Source organism: Plectrocnemia conspersa, unplaced genomic scaffold (assembly GCF_051122295.1).
Source record: "Plectrocnemia conspersa isolate PC_06_02 unplaced genomic scaffold, ASM5112229v1 ptg000013l, whole genome shotgun sequence".
NCBI classification, from domain to species: Eukaryota; Metazoa; Arthropoda; class Insecta; order Trichoptera; family Polycentropodidae; genus Plectrocnemia; species Plectrocnemia conspersa.
This window is the reverse complement of record NW_028277177.1, coordinates 16,476,031-16,496,489: the sequence shown is the minus strand read 5'-3', so window position 1 is coordinate 16,496,489 and position 20,459 is coordinate 16,476,031. Positions and strand designations below refer to the sequence as shown.

General features: G+C 32.0%; 1 protein-coding gene across 1 annotated transcript in view; it reads right to left on the bottom strand.

Annotated features, from left to right (window-relative positions):
- The window catches only part of heca (hdc homolog, cell cycle regulator), a 90,467-nt gene that overhangs the window by 48,174 nt on the left and 21,834 nt on the right, over nt 1-20,459 (bottom strand). Inside the window, exon 2 of the mRNA XM_088203051.1 lies at nt 9,749-9,845. Within this exon, the coding sequence (XP_088059177.1) occupies nt 9,749-9,845 (97 nt within the window). The remainder of the gene's footprint in view (nt 1-9,748; nt 9,846-20,459) is intronic.

Below are 20,459 nucleotides of genomic sequence, written 5' to 3'. Positions count from 1 at the left end.
AAAACAGACGCCTATTCTTTAAGAAACGACCATAAAAAACCGAGCAGTAAAAAAGCTGCCGGTAACAAAGGTAATTTCATTTTAACGAACCTCGCCCAGCGATCGCGAAGATTAAATTTAATAAGGCGAAATAGAATGAAAAGCATCGCGTCTTTTGAACCGTGGAATAATAAAGGAGCGAACGTAAACGAGAAGAGCGGCCCTTTAAACGTCACCGAAGAAGAGAAAACTTTACTAAAAAACGTGCTATAGATAGTTATACTTTATGTCAAACGTAAAGTGTTTGTCTCCGTCTTTAAAACGGTCCATTCGTTTAGAACGTCTCGATTCCTTTGGCGCATGATAAACGAATAAAACTCGTCGGATCGCATATGATGCATATGCAGATCGTATATAAACACCACAGAGTTGGAAAAAAGCTAGCAACTGGCTAAACTCCCAGAAAAATTGAAAACAACGATAAACAGCAGCTCTAGACGACTCCTATCGCTTGGAAGACGAACGTCAAAGAGTTGTTTTTCATGTAAGTATATGAAATAGAAGAGAAAAAACAGGTCCAAATGTAAATAATCCAAGAAAACGCAACACGAATGCTGTTCAGCAGCAGCCCCGGGGGGTTGTTTACCAAACGCGGCAACACGGACCCCCTTTGGCCGATACGCGTTGAATATTGAGAAGCACTGGTAGGGACGTGAGTGGAAAACTCATTCGGATATACAACATATCATGTTTGAAGTTCATGCAAATAGTCAGAGAGCGGTTTCGATGAATACAATTCGCAAAGTTTTAACGGAAAAGCTTATACACGTGTGTATTTGTGCGGTCGACGCCTTCTGGGCTTATTTAAAAAAAATATACAAAGTAGTACTGAAGCCATTAATAATGATACATTAATATCCTACAGTGTGAGTGTTGATACACGACTATACATATATTTTGAAAAGCTTTTATTTTTTTAATGCTATCGCCTGTGGGCTATTTTATAACAATAAGTCCCCCTCTAGTCTCATGGGGAAATATATAAGTTAGTAGAACCAGTAAGGTGCATTGATTCAAACGCATACGTACAATTCATAGGGTCAGATAAGGAATACATAACGATTTAATTTATATATCGCAATTATTGTTGTAAAATGTATTTAAATTATAAAACTTAATTTTATGAATTAATTACCTCAATGATGGCGTAAGTTATACACTCAGTTTTATTGACTATGCATAAGTATGATACAATAAATTGTAAATTATTGTATATGTATTTATAAACTAAATAATAAAAAATATATATAAATCTTAGACGTTTCACTAGACTTGTAATATGGTATGTTTCCCAGCGTCGATTGACACAAAGGCGCCTGCAGCGCGAAAATAATCCCTTCGTTTTCTCCAATGGATACAATAACAATACAACTAACGGGCCAGAGATTTAGAAACGATAAAGTCTCCTCCTACGTTTTTATTTTCATTTGTGCGCGAAAAACCGAACCGGAATGTCTCTCACGAACGACAGGAGATATCCAAGACGGCGCGTTATCAATAAAAAGCTCCCGAGCTTTTATCCGAACGAACAATAACGCAAAAAATCTCCAATAATCCGAAAGTGAACGTAAGGAGTGAACAAAAAATATAAACAATGAACACGTCCAAAGCAAAACTGATCCTCGGTAAATAAATATAAGTGAAAGAAAACTTGTTCGTTCGGAATAATTGCGTTAGAAGAGGAAACAGAGGAAATTATCTAAAGGCAAAAGCACGAGACGGTATACAAGACACGAGAAAAAAGAAAAAAACTGTTAAATGTATAAGTAAGCAAAAATGAACATAAGACATTTTAACCTTTGTTTAAATGAACTAGCAAATAAGATGTATTAACTTAAGTACTTTCATTGACATATTTATATCGAATTATGTACAAAATTACATCGTAATAACGACTAATAGCAATTGCCAATTATGGCGAAAGGACAAAATACAGATTGGATGCTATATACATAAATAGGATAATTGAAAAGCGGAAATTGCAAGGTAAAAGTATTATTAAAGCTATTACCTTTAACATCATTGCCAATTATATAATTTACAATGAATTATTTAACTGGGCAATAGCGCAATGGATAATGCTCTTGTTATATAGGTTCGGTAGCAAAATTTAATTCTTAAAAAAAATTTACGCCGCTTTTAAAAAGATAAATTGCAAAACTAAGTGCAGTTGGTCACATACATATGTTTATTAAAAGGTGTCGCTAAATAAATAAAAACGGTATACAAGTTAAGAAATAAATTACGAATTTTAATGGTTAACTAATTATTAAAATATTTTATTGTTCTTGTATGTACATATATAATTGTTTTTCTACATAATTTTCATATGTAAAAATAGCACGTATTTTTATATTGTCTTGATTATATAAAATACAGCAAAATATTCCCACGCGTCATATGTTTAAACAGTCTGTTTTTCTAATAAAATGTATGTACATATATCAATATTTTAAGCAGTCCATAATTTTTTAAATTGAATGATATTTATGTAATAAATAAATATATCAAGTTTTTGCATAACCTTTATGTACTTGTACTTCTGTATTAAATAATTTTTATTAATATAAATTATTTCAATTTTATACATATAAAAATATAGTAAAATATTTCGACTTATTGCATTAGCAAAAACACTGGTTCATCAAAAAATAGCATCTTTTTGTTTAAAAACACTGTCATAATTTTTTTATATGGGTTTATAATGTTTACAAACCAGCCTTTAATAATATACAATTAAATTAATATAAAGGTTAACCGTATAAACTATTTCGCAAGTGAAACGTTAACGTATCGTGCAGTCTGATTGATTTAAATTGACAGTGCAGAAAACAACTACGTCGTACATAATCACATTACTAAAACGCATACATATTATAGTCAAACTCAAATTATTCTATATATCTTATCTATAAATATTTTTTATATGATCCCACAATATCCTAATGGAATAATGCTTCCCTGGACAGTAGACGTCCAGTAGAGGTATAAACCAAACACCCCTGAAGGTCTCCATTACGAATTTGGAAGGTAAAAACAACGTTTTCGAGTTGTTTGTAAATATCGAGCACTCACTAGGCGCAGTCAGATGTCAATACTTTTGGGCTGGGCGTTGTTGAGCACTGGACCGGGACCGAAACCGGTCGAAAGCGGGCCCCCAAACACGACCGATCAATCAATGGCGTCTTGTTGCAACCATATACAGTATACACCCATATGTACGTGACAATTCATCCAGAGCCATACGCCATAACTCTTTAACATTGTTACAGTTGCGGAACACCAAGGACCAAAACAAAGCCGCAAGCCAAAATCGGCAAAAATGCCTGAGAAAGCTTACAGTGAGCTTTCAAGCGGGAATTATAAGTACCGCATTCGTGGAATGCAAACCCTCGAGCTGCTCAACGTTACGTTGTAGTTGTTAGTTGTCAACCGCGAAAAGAAACCGTTAAAGTGTAGCCATCGATATAGAACAAATTTAATTATAATATATTATCATCACCAATGAACGCTCCGGTTTTGCTTGGGCACGTGTATTATGATAATTAATATTTATTTAAAGTATAACATGTCATTAAAATATGCTAGCGTTTTGTTTCTAGTATAATATCCAATATTTTTTTTGTTGAACTATTTTCATCTGCTTTTTTTGTAATTGTGAATGGTTGGCTTCACTCCTGATAATAAACCACGAGGGAAACATTCAAGACTCTCAAATTTATCGACTCTTTTTGTGACATAATCATAATGAGAAATGGGAATTAATAGCGAATCGCTAGAAATCAATTTATAAATCAGGATCGTTGGCTCGGTTGTACGTGTTCAATGCCTTCGCAACCAACCGCTTTTTATTTCACAGTTTCAGTAGATTCAATTTCTTCAGAAACATAATATGGCTAAAAATCTCTTGTGTAACGTTTCTAGTGAGAAACCTCTGTCTTTGAAACCTTCCGCGATGGACATGGAACCGCCGACACACGACCACAGGATTCATCAACGACATCAAAATGGTGGCATATAACTGAGTGTTGATTGAAAAAATCCAGAATTTTTTAAAAAGATACAAAACTTTGATATTTACATATTAAAGTATACTTATTATAACGGGTGTGTTGTTAGTTAAATATTACAAAACATATATTTTTATAATAAATACCACACACTAGTGGACTATTGATTACAGTAACATGATATGATAACCTTCTTATTGTCTTGTTCTTTTGTTGTTTAGCTATTAGCCATTACACGTGACCTCGCACATTACTAAAGTATTCAAGATCATGCTTACACGCGACAGCATGAAAAATACGAACAAATTTCATTTTCGTTTTAATGGACACGGCGATGGTGTTTATCCGCTCAGATCGCCTATTCACAATCGCTTGTAACCAATTATTGCGAATGAAGGCAAGATCGGTTATGCAATAACAAGGCTGTTTTTGGTCGTCGTTACAACACAAATTTTACTGTACCAAAGGGCAGTGACTGCAAGTTCCTACACAGCCTGAGGCACAATCGAACGTGGTATATCGACGATAATAAAACGTGTTTAATAATTTTCCTCAATATTACGTGACATGTGACGTTAATTAAAAACGAGCGTTTTTCTGTGGAGAGAAATCTATATCAATTTTTAACTCGGTATATCGATGATGATAATTTTCACGACAGCAGTTGGGCTGCATTCGAAGCACGTGCCGAGTGAAATATCGTGAATTTCTTTCTGCTATTTGCCCTCATACCAGTTAAGTAATGGCTGCGAGGGCATGGCCCTTCGCTACGTCTGCATCGTGTTTTAAAGTTGGGCAATCGTTTTCTTATTTAAAAAAAGAAGCAATTACACGATCATTGTTGTTTATCTGATCGAAAAAAATGTACTCAACGAAAGTTGCAGAATTGAATTGGGGCCTAGATAGCAAATATATACAGTACAATGTATAAAGTGTAGGTATTATATTCACAATATTAAATGTAAATATTAGAAAATCTAGAGAAACAACAACGTTGTTAAGTACCTATCTAAAATTAATTAAGACGGTGCATTGTTAAAACGCCAATTCAATTGAAGTTAATTTGTTGCGACGAAAGACCGACAATTAAATTGGTTATAAATCACTTAAAGGCTATTGTTCAAACAACCGTTCGATAAAGTTATGGTAGTCTTTATGTGAACAACTTTTCATTCGAAAACCCATTTAAATTACCAATTAATTTCAAAAGCTATGATTCAATTTATGTTGTAGGTTTTCATACGGCGACTTTGTAAGCACTATACATATATATATGTTGTACATACATATATACCAATGTTTGCAGTTTAAGGCACGAATATAACATGGATTTAAAAACGTTTATTATGCTCGATTATTACAAACTTCATTTACCGTAATCAATGATTTATTGTAGTAAAATTAAAATTTCCTGTATAATTAACTACACAAATTACTAGGTATATTTTTATAGAAATATCGTTTTTAGTATTATATGTTATAGTATTAAATTGCCGTAGGTATAATTTCCAACAGTGAATTTAATTTAAATTAAAAAAAAATATATTAATAAAACTGATTTTCCGTTGCAATATTACAGACGTTAACCCAATGTGTTACAACGTTAAGCTCAATCAACAACTACTTAGTAAGTAAGTAGTAAGACACCAAATTTAAATAAAAGTATGTAAATCAATGACATAATAGTAACAGCTAAACTACGCAGGACCTGGCTCAATTATTTTTTAATTATAAAAAATATAAGAAAACTAAATATGTGATGATCGATCGTAAGTATAAGTATGTAATAATGTCTAATTCCCATCTCATAAACACGATATAAATTGACAAATACTCAGGACTTTCAGGTATTAGTCACCGACCAATACCATGTAGAGCTATGTAGAGTTTACATATTTATGGACTATAATGGTTTAATTTTTTTATCGATTTTTTTTAATCAAAAATTTAGCTCTTTCTATTTGAAAATTCACGATAGGTACATATACACACATCTAAGCATATATAGATATTATTTATTTTTTCTTATATTGCTACTTAGTACAAGTCGGTGTTTTGAAATCGACTGTTCAACGTCTTTATTTCTACCTGCCCATTTATAAAAAAGTTGGCAGACGCATAACCATTTAACATTTAATCTAAGCGCCTTTCGTGTCCTACATTTTAAGTAGATCGATCTTCAATTACACACATTGACTTTCACGTGAGAAAGACTGACATATGCGAAGGGAGAGAGTCTCGTTACCCAGAGTGCTTTAAAATATTAATTCTGCAACTGTATTAGACTGGTTTTTGTGTCTACGCGATTTCATCCATCTATATTTATAAACTGTGACATCTGCACCACCTTATTGGTTCATATAATAAATCCAATAACTCGTCAGGTTTAGTCTTCTCTTATCCGCGAACCTTATCGCCTGGGTGTAAGTAACCGGTGTGGCCGCTTTTCTATTATGTATATGTATATAGCGATTGAGTGCAGAATGATCATAAACACACGTGGAAAGCTCGATCCATACGGAGATATTCAAAGTTAGAAAGGGATAAGATGGAATATAAGTACATATATGCCCGATAAAAATAACTTTGCTAAACATATGTTGCATATATTGCATTAAGCTACGTCAGTATCTTTAGCTTATTAAAGAGTTGATCAAAACGTTGCACGATATATCTTTAACATTATAATTTATGACGTTATTTGAAAGAGACATTTTTCTAGTTGTACTTTTTCAGTGTTATTGCAGTTAAGTAAGCTTCATCGTGCAATCGTTCTATATATTTAACCCGAGGAGGAGTACCTCAAAGAACTGCTGCTCTAACTGCATTACTCATACTTGCAAATTTTGAGTGTTCTCTACATAATTTATTTTTTAGGAAACTTCCAGTTACACGACACAAAAGAAACAAAGTCGTCGGGAGTGGCCTCCATCGACGATATTCATCATCAAAACCTCTCCCTATTGAATAAATCTCCTGTTCAATATCAACCGCTCGTTACTGTCTCCACATTCTTGCATTTGATAATGGCTGCCGCGCCCTAAACAACTTCTGGCACTGGTACACAATGCAAACCAAAAAAATATAGGCTTAATACATTTAAACAAATAATAGTCATCGAAACGAATACAAATTCGCTTATTACCATTTAAAGCGTCTTAAAGATAAAGATCCAATCAAAGTTGATGAATGGCAGCGCCTATTTGCTATGATATAATCTTGGCGGAACAATATTGACTCGATCCATGTGAATCAATATAGCATTTCGACCAAGGTCAGAAGTGACTTTAAATCTTCCTACGTAGGCAAGAGCGGCGTTATTCAATAATGGAATTATTTAGCGGAGTTGAAACGCATAGCGGTTTAAAGCGATGTGTTTTTTTCGTGGATGTCGCATGAGGGTTTTTGTCCAAGAACTGGATACTAAACCTGATTCGGTCCAAACCGGTAATACATGTCTGCTGGAGCATGCCTGGATACCTATAGCTGACATACAGCAGCATAGCAACTCTTCAAAACACGAGGAGCGACTCCCTTGCATATAAAAAGTATAGAAATATTTGAGTTGCTGCGTATGCCGTTTTTTAGCATTTGAAAAAAATATTTGTCTGTTTAGTATATAAAAACATATTATATAATACTATTGCTTAATTAAAAAGGTTACAACTTGAATATTACTTATATATTTAAACCACAGGCGAACTATTTTTTCTCGTCTATGATTAGAACATTAAAAAATGCATCTTAATAAAATAAATACTAATATAATTATAAAAAAATAAAACAATGTAGAGTCTACATGTTTTATTTTTATTATGTAAAGCTGTTCAAGTTAATGTCTAATTAAATTGCAACCAATAAAAGTTTATTTCAATTAAATTAAACTGCAGTGCTGAATTTAATTTCATACGCATTTAAAAAGCGTGTTTTTGACATGGAATCAAATTATCTGCAAGGTTTTAATAGTTTTCCCACTCTAATACTATTTTTTTATGTTACACGCTACTGTGGTGCACCACAATAGAAGCTAAAACGTTCCTTTGCGGATTATTTCCGGACAAATAACACTCAGTGTTAAGTATATTGTACTGGGAAGTCAGACGAGCTGCCACTGTCAGTTTATTATCGATAAGAATACGCGTTCTACTCTCGTGGAGAGAAAAAAAGCTCAAAGAGGGAGACCAAAGTCTTCTCCGACGAACGGTCCAGACGGGAAGAGAAAATCCAAGAGAGAAGCAAAACATCCATAAACTTGCCACTGACAGTTATAAACCTCCTTTCGAAAATCTAGATACACACAACAAGCGCAACTCCACATATTTTATTAAGACACACCGCGACGGGTAAATCAAGTTGCGCTGCACGATTCGATCGAGCTTGGATAATTACACAGTTTGCACTACTGTTCAATATATCCATAGCAAATGATACATATTCAGATCGGCTCGAGCTCATTCGTTACTCCTTTCGCCCGCCTTTATGGGCTGATTATGTGACGTTTCAATTGCCGTCGAGTTATTTCCAGCTAATTACGACAACGTCCCATAAAGCAATCTAGAATAGAATCTAAGGAATTTTCTTTGTTTCAAAAACTCTTCGAATGGATTCCTAGATTCGATTAAACTCTTATACGCTAAACTTATTAAAATATTTTATGTTTAAAAAATGTAAATCTAGCCATTTTCATATTATATCGGCGCTCTCAAAGACTTTCGGCCCTGTATATATTTACAAACTAGTCTGGGGAATAAAAATACGCCAAATACTTGGAAACTTTCGAGATGCCGTTATCGTAAGGAGATGCAAGGGTGGCGTGTTCCTCCTGAGAAAGTTTCTCGAGAGTTTCTTTTGTCTGGATTCGGCGATAGATCGTGTGTCAAACGAAAACGGACGGCCGCTGATCCGAGTAGAATCTTCATTGAAATGTGATAGGTGGGGTAAGAAAAAAAGCAATATATCAAAAAGGTCCAGCGATGAAAAATACTTCATATGACACGTAACTCTGAATATAATATATTAAGATTACAAAGAGAAAAAAATCAGCGTGAACCAAAAACAAGATTCCTGCATTTCAGTAGTGCATTAAAAACATAGGTTCCAGTTATTAATATGTAATAATAAACACAGATTAATTATAAAAGTTATTAATAATAGTTTTAAGACGTGTCGATTTAAAGATTAATGGCTGCATTCCGTGAGAGGAGACCATTTGAATATAATCGCATGTTTTGCAACTCTAAAACGTTTGCACTGTTAAATTATAACTATGCAACTAATAAACGCGAATGAAACGATTGAGAGATTATACCAAAATACACAATACAACCAAAGATTTCCAAAACAGTAACTTTGTCTTTTGATGCTCGGCGAAAAATATCTGAAAATCCAGAGACGTCGATGGGAATTGAAAGCGTCGCTAGCACGTGAGCGGAATGAAAGAGAAAGCAGAGAAAAAATACAACAGGATGGATCATCCCTTAAGACTCGACATGGAATCGCTTGTCGAATTTATTATTTTTTCGCAGTCGAATCGGTTTAATTCGTCTCCGTCTCGGAGAATCGGAGGGAGATAATCTACCGTGAGCTCAAACCGCAAACGGTCATAATATCCATATCGGTTTGTGTGTGTATAATATACAAACATGAAAAAATTACGATTTATATAAGGTGACATTGAATAAACATGTGTATGTATATACCTTTATGTGATAAGAGTTGAGTTTGTGCTTCGGCAGGAGATTGAATGTCGAGAAGTCTAAGCGGCGTGAAAATATTCCATTTGCGCCCGATCCAGCTCTGCAAAAAAAAAACACAAATTCGTTATCATATATGCGTGAAATGCGAAAATATTGACTCAAGCTTGAACATATTGAATAATGTGATTGTGAATGTGTTTTTCTCTATTTTTATAAATATATTCAGAAATATCTACATATGGTCATCAATTATCACATGATTTAAAATGCACATTTAACGTTATTAATTTAGCTGATTATGTGACGTTATTAATCATTTTGGTTGTCCACATAAAAAATAATACATTGACATTATCAAACAGTATTATAATCTGCAAATTTATATTAAAAAGATTAGCTTACATTACAATTAATTAATTTCGATTGACCGTTTAAAAGCAGCAATCAATCCTTTGGATCTTGAATATAAATTAGCGACTAATTTAAATACGACAGATTTACTCTATAGGTTTATATTTATTTAAAAAGCAGACAAATATTATATAATACGATACATTATCAATAAATCTAATATTAACTCTACAATAGAACTTAATGTTGCACAAAACTGCACAAAAACGAAACGAAAACGTGGGAAAATGTTGCGCAAAAACGTTTTTTTTTTTTTTTACAAAATGTATTGATTTTTTAAATTTAAAATAATGATTATTCTACTACATAAAAATGGTACAATTTACTTGTGTCAAAAAGTAAAATAGTAACTTTAATTAATATATTATTATTACAAACTTTCATTAATTTTTATAATAATAAAAAACATCAAGATCCCCGTGTAACGCCTGAAACGCCTGACGTGCAAAATATGCTTACAGTATATCTAATACAACTTTATATGAAAATAAATATATACGGAAAATGTTTGATAAACCTGTCCATTAATTTTACCATTTATATTATAGTAGAAATACGCAAATATATTTTGCTCTCTATTTTATCATATTTACAATTGTATATAAAGTGAGATAAATTGAGTCGCCTTTGTCAAACTCTTTTGTAGATATCATGTAATGTTTTTTGTCCATCAGATTTGTGGATGTCGTCCGTTTACAGCGAAATAAAAAGGAAACGTGTTGACATGCAAACAAGACGAAATCTGTAAAAGTTTTCGGACGTTTTTGACGGTATGAGCCGTTTCGCTACCGCTATGGGAGATTATGTCATTGTTTACAAACAAACCCAAAACAAGTTTTTGCCAGTAACGCTCGGTTCACATTCACCGCTGCCGTATGTACATATGTTTTGTCGATATAGAAGAGCGAATGTGTACAATTGAAGATTTGTCCAAATAATACAACAAATATCCACCACGTGAAAATGTGATTTATATCATAACGGTAGTGGGAAACTATAAATTTTCCTTTGGAATAAATTACGTATATGACACGAAGATAAATTATGACCGAGTCTGGCAGAGCAAGGAGAAAAATAGAACCAATAGACATTTATCCTGCGCCAACGGAGTAAACACCGTAAAATCCTCTTTTGAAATTTAGGACCTATCTATTACTATCCTCCTGTTTTATTTTCTCGTTTCTTACGAGAAAGTAAAACATATGTGAGGAGGATGCCGCTCGACTATGAAGAGAAGAAAAAAGCGCCGCCATTAAAATTCTTGTTCATTGTCAAGGTCAACCGGTACATCGCGAGATAACTGCTGGTGCTTACCGCGTCCTGGGAGTACCAGTTTATTTTTAGTGTGTTCAAATATAACGTGTTCTAACAACATGTGAGTGGTATGTACAACTTTTGATTTCTGTGCGTGTCGATCGTTATTGTACAATAAATAATAACTCGTATTCGTAAATAAGAATTATTTTGGTACGTTATATTTATATTATTGCTTGCCTAAGATAAGATAAAAAAAGCGAAAGGGCCACTTTTACGTTGCAATCGTGAGATAAACGGCACAAATATTAGGTGTGTCATAAATGTATATCAATGCTGTAAAATAAGACTGAATTTACAATTTTACATTTTACAACTATTCAACCGGTTTATAAGTATAATAAATCGACCCAAATAGTCCTTTTTTATTTTTTTCTATTCTTCCCATGTCTATTTTATCTAAAAACATTGTTTTAAAATACATTTGCTTTAATAATGTATTCTAGAAGTATTTTTAATTGCATACTTGTATATGATATTTGAATTCGTTTAAAGATTTAGGTCGTGCTTTATGGATTAAAACACAAAGTAAAAAAAATTGTTACTGGTTCTTAGTTTCTAATATTTCTTATCATTTTTATCGTCTGCTTGTAAAGCGTAGTTTTAAATATTTCGCTTGGATTTCAATGTAGTTTTATTTTATGATGTTGCATAACTTTTTTTGTATACTCAAAAGTAAATTTAGATTTTATATACCGAAATTGTTTAACTAAAATAACATATGTGATTATCTTTCACTTTGAATTTTATAAGACGTGTAATTTTATCGAATAGGGTCATTCTATAATATAATAACAGATTTATAAATCAAGTCTTACATTATATTTATAAATATCACGACGACCTTGAAAATTGACATATTCAAGTTGGATTTATAACGGCATATAAACATGAACATATGTTCACATGTATATTGAAATATAAGCGTAAATAAAAATTGCATAATATTGCTTGTTTGATATCAAGTGGCTGATTTTTATTTAGTCTGATACGCGCGTAGTAAATAGCTATATTTTGTCTTTGTTTCGCATGGGTATTCTGTATGTATGTTGTTTTTGTTTATTACTATGAATTTTGGCACAGAAAAGAAAAACAAACTGAACACTATTAGGCGCAGAAACTTTTATTTATGATTTGAGGAGGGTACTGTTAGTCAGAGAACTGTAAGACGATGGTTAAAAAAAAAACTTTTAAATGAGTCCCGTGGAGGATCTTCAATATTCGGTTGATAGTAGAGAAGTTGAGGATAATTCGCAAAAAAAAACTGTTCTGATACTTGTAGCAGACTAAAAGGTTTCTCCTGCAACTGTTTCACGACATTTGAATACCTAGGAAGGGTGAAAAAATGGAGAGATTGCGCACTAAAAAGAACAACTCTTCGAAGTCTGTTTTTTATTAGTTACCCGATACAATAGGGAACCTTTCTTAAAGATAATCATTATCTGCAGTAAAAAATAGATTCTCCACAATAACCTGAGGGGATCAGGACAATGGTTAGGCAGCAAAGAAGCTCCAAAACCGAGTTTGTGGTACAGTATTCTGGAGAAATTATTTATCGATCGTTTTTTAAACTAGTGAAGACTATGACAGTGAAATAATATGGTAGAGAATTCAAAACCACGCACATAGAATTAACCATAAAACATCCGATGTTAGTAAACAGACATGGAGCGATAGATATTGCTTCACGATAATGCAAGACCTCAATACTTGCAAAATAAAGGAAATTAGGGTTGAACATTTTTCTCTATCCCCTATATTTTCCCCTTACATTTTTAAATATTTAGACTTATTTCTTCAGAATGTGAAATTCAATAATTAGATTGATATAAATGCCTTTGATGACTTCTCAGTCACAAAATTAACATTTTTATTAATAATGTATTTATTCATTCTTAAATCTTTGGCATTTCTGTAAATGAAGCATATTTTGATTGTATGTAAAAAAACATATGTATCGTTTACTATATCACTAAAAATTAAGATTAGGTGACTTCTGTAAATATCCTGAAGATATGTTCTTACGATTAATAGATGAGAGTTGAAAATATAATAATCTATAGAAATAAGATTAACTTGAATTATTTTTTAAACTTAAAATCGCCATTCCTTTTCGTCGATCATGACCTCGTTCACGACTCGTGAAGTTATCGGTTTAAAATTAATGTTTTTTAACCTTGCCATTTGTGTTTTTTAACCATTGAAGCACTCTAGCTGTTAACAGAACGCAACGCGACGCAGACGACCGGAAAGTGTTGAATTGTTAAATGTCAAAGTGCCACCTCTGAGCGTATTTGTGGCCTTGCATTTGAAACGAAAACACAATGGACGATTGTCGGGCTATGAAAAAAAAAGAACCAAGAGCAAAATAAAAACGCTACCAAATGGCGATGTGGACTATTGCGCGAGATTTACGCTTCAACGGATAAAAATAATGCGCGGAATATCATACACACTGAACAAATAACCAATCGTGTGTAGGATTATGCATTTGTATAATGGGCATTATATAGCAAAGTAGAAGTTTATATATTATGTTTTATTAATTTATTATTCTTGAGCACTACAATCGATACTTCTGCGAACGAAAATTTTACATTTCTTCAGATTATATCGTTTATGCTTATATTGTATCCTTGTGGTATACTGTAGGATATTACTGTAAGTAATATAGGCAGAATTCTCAACTAATACGTGTCGTTATGTTTGGCTAGTTACTGAATTTTTAATCGATCGTCTGACTCTGCACCAACTGAAAACAATGTTTACTTGGCTTCCGCGGGTGAGTCAGGTTTGTTTTCACAAAAAGCGAAAGCAGTAAAATAAACGAGGGCTTTCGTGGAAAATCGACGAAATTCTCGGTAGCTTGAATCACCACCAGCCGTTGTGTGGATGCCAAATGTAAGAATTTTGACCCTAACATTTATTGTTCGAGCGCATAACACTTGTATAATAAACGATAATATAATAAAAGCTCCGGAAAAATTCGTAAGCGTCATTTGCGCTACGTAAGTTTTACCATTTTCCTCAAAGTGCGAATACATAATAGTTGCATTGTGAATTATACAAACGATTCTAAGAAACTCTTTGTTTTATTCACAGCGTCCATTTGCAAGAGTATCTCTATTTAGACAATTTACATACATATACCAGCACAATAGCTAAATGGCAAGCACGTTGGAATGTGACTGAATCCTAAATATATTTCTGTTTTTCTGATCTCATCAAATGAAATAAACGATTGAAGAGCGAGGTCAATATTTATAGAAGAGTATATCAGTTTTTTTTTGTACTAATATTGATAATAATATATAATAAATACAAATTAGCATTTTCTAGATATTTAAATTATTTTTTAATATAAACAGTTTTTCTTTGATAAATGGATTCAATATATTTTATTATTAAAATATGCTCACGCCATTTTCTACAAAATAAAGATTTTGCAGTGTTTTTGAAAACAGAATAACTCAATTTATGTATATGTAAGGTTACAAGCTAGTTTCATATGTATTAATATGTTTTTTCTAATCAATGATTTTTTAAACCATTTTTTCATATTTTTCTACTATAAAAATTCACAACTATAATGTAGGGCGCAAAACTCATCCTGTAAAAAATCACACTAATAATACGTGCAACAAAGTTATTACCACAAAGATAGAGTGACTTGATTTATGTGTAAAATCGCTTTTAATTTGACAAAATAGTTAAAATTAAATTACTAATGATACAATCTAAATCAACCCATTTAGTGCCAGGGGACACAATTCATTGTTCCTTCATAAGCGAAAAGTGTCATAGACTGATTTAATCGTCATGTAGTTTACAAAGATTCGTTATTTTCAACTATTAGAATATCGAATAGTAACCGATGAAATATTAAATTATCCGAATATATTCGTAAAGTTATGAAGATTTAAGTTTAATTTTAAATATGCTAAAAAATCTATAGCTCGGTACGCTAAAAACCATTACCATAAAAAGGTACTTTAGACAATTAAACATTATTCGTATTGATTAAAAAAAGAGATAAAAAATTGAATACCAGGTAATAAAATTTATACAGCTGCACAGTAATATGAATAATTTCTGGATTTTCGGCAATAGCATAATGTTTTTTGTTTATGTTTTTGTTTTTCGGCTATTGGTTGTCATGGACTAAATAAATAATAAATAAGAAAATAATATTTAAAATAACAATATAGAGCAAAAATTGGGCTGTTAATAATGCATATTAACTACTTGTGTTTTTGTAATACACAAATATATAATACACAACTGCGTTTTAAGAGTCTGTTGGTTTTTGGTGTTTATAGATATTAAAATTTTAAAATATTTTAACATAAATATGAACGAATATTTTACAAATAGTTTAGCGAATATTCGAAGGGCTAATAGTTAAAAAATGGGTTATTCAAATATTCTGATTGATGTCTCTACACATATCTTGACTTGTTACTGATATAATTGTATATATTTCTTAAACATTAAAAGGGACAAGCTATAAATACATTTACACTATATCCTTGCTAATAAATATTCCTGTTATCTATCTAGCATAGAGAAGAAAAAATGAGATTTAGAAGGCTATTATGAAAGAGATTTATTAGGTAAAAAAATGCTTCAATTTTGACTTTTGTCGACGATATGTCAGCAAAAACATAAGGCATTTTTTGTTTTCATCATCTTTAAGTACTATTCTTAAGTGTATAAAATTTGCTTTATTTTGTTGTAACAATCCACAGAAGTTTACGTAAAAATTCAATCTATTAAAAACAACAATTTTACAAATATTTTTATAAAATCATATATATATTCATCAAAAAGTATTTTTAGTGTATTCCACCATAATAGGTCTAGGATTAAAATGTCTATAAAATATACTACTACTATAAGATGCAACTGTTTTGTGCAATAAATATATATTTTATAATCAAATAATGTTAATAATTATGTTTAATCGTATCCTAAACATTCAGTACAATATTTTATTGAAAACAATTATATTGTGGTGAGATATACATATATGCATTTGCTTTGTATAGTATTAGTATATTATTAAAAAAACTAATTGAAATGAAGCATGGAAAGCTAACATATATAATCTGATAACATTTACGGTAAAAATAATTACATAAAGCTCATTCATCTGAAAAGAGTACTATCGCGTGTTATATCATATAATAGATTAAACCAGTTCAATACATGCCTATTTTTATAACAAAAAATATTCTTTGAGTATGATTTTAATTGTGATTCATTTAAAACAGACGTCAAAGTTATGTTTTTCCCATATTTTTAACAACCAAAGATAAATATTTTTTATGTACTAAAAAAATCTCTAAGACAGCTGAGCATACTACAGTCGAGTGCATTTCTATAATATTTTTGCACACATAATCACGAAGTACGCAATACAAAATACGTCAGATAACTAATTTATCGATTATTCGACACTGCTTATTCTATGTACACTTGAATCAACAAATTAACGCATGGAAGCGAAGAAGCGATATCTTGTAATATTTTTTCGATAAATTCTGTCTTAGGAAGATGAATATGGAGTCATGCCGTGACGAAGGTGCCCCTCATCGACCTCGTACACACCCACGTGTTTTATTTGTAAACACGATTGCAACGATAATGAATCACAAATCAGGGTTTGGTTTACATAGTTTGGAAAGGGATAGATAATAAAGATAGAGATTTTTAAATTCAATTTATTTTCCGAGTGCCAACGTTTTATTTAACACGCAAGCTCCAATCATTCACGTGCATATAAATACATAAAAAAAAACACTACCAACGCGTTTCCAAAAAGATACAAAAATAATATGTGTGAGACAGTGCGGTGCCACCGCCGACTCTCCTGATCAACATCACGTATACCAGACTAAAATCACTAGGAACAATGGCGCCCAACATCAAGAATGCCAAATTATTTAATAAATTATTATGCAAAGCCTAACCAAAATGGCGTGTGTATGCACGTTTATGTCGTCTCTTTCGTCGGCCGTGTATATCAATTACGATATTGTGCAATATGCAAATGTATAAACGTATTGAACAAACAAGTATCTTATTAATTCAAAGCGAAACCAACAATGCTCTTTTAAAATGTAGCCCATCTTGATAACGTCTAAAACACGTGTTAAAACATCGCCTATGTACTACGACGAGAACGCGTAGGAACTATTTTATTTTTTTGGTACTTCCGACATTAGAATCTGAACAGCTAATTTGATTAGAATTTAATATAATTTGGTCACAAAACTAGAAGGCACTCTGGTAACTGACGTGACAGTGGCAACATTTACATTTGGTGGACCACGATAGGAGTATTTTTAAAACTAAAAAAAAAAATTACTTCAGTTCTAGTTTGTCCCAGGAGACTATTTGTATGTATTATTTAGTTTTAACGGGTTACTTTTAAATGCACTATCACTGATTTATAATTAGATGTACTAATACAATTATCTCTCTGTTTACGCGGTACTCGTTTTACACGGTTAAGAAATAATATTTATTTTTAAATAATACAAATTAAACATTTCACATGTGTAGCGCGGAAATGTACAAACGCATGGGTTAATAACTTACTCCCACTATCTACATATGGAACCTTTTTCACTGCTCATGCAGGATAAGAGTTGCTTTTTAGGGTGCACGCGTGTTGCTAAATGTTCAGCTTATTCTACTATTCGGTCATTTTATTACAAATTTCATTCTATGCCTCGATTTACGCGATATTTTCCAGAACGAATCTACCGCGTAAATCGACGAATAATAGTAATCAAATTATATTGAAATAAATAAAAATTATTGTAAATCATTGAAATGTATTGATTTAATGAAACTAATATAATGGATAATATTTTACTTCATAATTTTTTGACAAACGTGTATTAATATTTTGTTATTTAAAGATAGTTTTTCAGACTCGCTATAAATTAGGTATTTTAAGACAGTTAATTGGTTTTGGAAGAAACTTTATGGTTTAAATCGCGCTAGTTTATTCTAACCAGTTTTTGTTGAATTATTTATGCTATATGTGTTTTGGATGGTCCGCTCGTGATATTGCGACATCAAATTTACTACAATATGAGATTCTGAGTGTTACTTTAATCATATAGGCCTTTACTGTATTCGCAAATAATATTGTACAGTTGTAATGGATATAAATTTGCTCGTAATAGAGTTATAAACACGAAGGGATGTGTTTTGTGTGCTGTGGTAATTCATATCGACTCAGGAAATCTAAGAACTTAATTGTAATTCCTTCTTTATCCACCATCTTGCCAATTGAGTAAAATGTTACAGTATTATTAGGCGTTAGTCCAAGGCATTACAGCGTGTATTCATTATTGAGACAAACAAATTCGGAACATGTTATTTAGTGAACGATATTAAGTTCTTAGTCCTATCAATAATCGCAATGCAGAAAGGTGTCACCAACCAAATCGGAAAGATCAACCAACCAGTTATGTGCGACCACACCTTAACGCACTGTATTTATCCACAGATGGTATCCGACGTTAATTGCGAAACGCGACGAGTATTCCACCATGCAACGGTAACAACACACACACACAAAAAACGTATTACGAATGCGGCATTTACAATCGGAACGACAAGGCGCGTTTTTTTTCATCATGGTTGGATGGATGCTGCTACCAGCACTCAGTTGGACGGCCAGCACGTACGCACTTTTTCAACTTACTACAGTAGACGTGTACTCAAACATATCACGATACTAGTGTGCTTCAATCAGATGCTCGTCATTTGTAGAGAGAACAGTAAACCGATAACGCATCGACCCATAAAAAGTAAATTCGACCCACAAGTGTAACTCGTATTTATTATGTTGTTAATTTTTTACATAAATTGAACAAATCAAGATGACCTTAATGTTTTTAAACAAAACACAGTAGCATGATTATGCAGTGTTTTTTTACACACAGAGATTACGAGTCAACACAATCCTTATTTAGCGTTTGAGTCACGTATTTATACGCCACAGCCATACATACATAAACCACATCATGGCCATTTAAAATATTAACAATCCAGCAATTTTAAAGCAAACTGGGGTACTTTTAAATGCGCCATCAATTCGTCATATGTTTGCAAAATTTATTTGAACCATGATTTTTCTTTTTGAGGTCTATATTATTGTTAAAAATAATGTTATGATAAAAAAAATTAAAAGATTGGATCAGATTAGGATTATAATCATTTTTTTTCTTTATCTGCGATATATTTATTGGTTGTCTATTCAAGTTCCACATAAACATTATTTTACTTAATACGAACAACCATGGGAGTAGACTACCTCCGGAAAAAAAATAATCGCAGATTTTTTGAGAAAAGTTTATGGTTTCCTGTTTTAAATTTTTATATAAATTTAATGCTCCTTAAAACATATTATAAACTAAAAGAGATTCAAAAGTTGTGGAAGATTGAAGACCCCTGTTCTAGTAAAACACGAAACTAGTCTAGTGGATTTTATAACTTGGCAAAAATGAGCGAATGAGCCTTCGCATGTTAATCTTTAATTGCGTTTACTGCTACAAAAACAATAGTTTAAGTAGAATAGATGCGTTTTATGGTCAATTTAAAAATAAAAGTCTAGTCTTAATATCACTCAAATGACAAATTGCAACAAAATAATTTTTATTTATTTCAATAAATAGAATGATTGAATCGATTTTCGATTTCCTTTTGAGACGACAATTTTTTACGTTTTCGTGTCGCCATCACAAAGTACAGAAGCATTCAAAAGCGATTTTTATATCAATTTTACTGCTTCAGCGTATTTTGATCGCAAATCTTGCGTATATACTTAAAAGGTTGAACGTACCCGTAAATTTTCAGCGGTACTCCAAATAACGTAATACAACCGCTCCCTCTCGGTTTCACTAACTCGAAGTTGATTAAATTCGTTAATTAACATTAGCAACAGCCGCTTAACGATCTGCTAAGATGG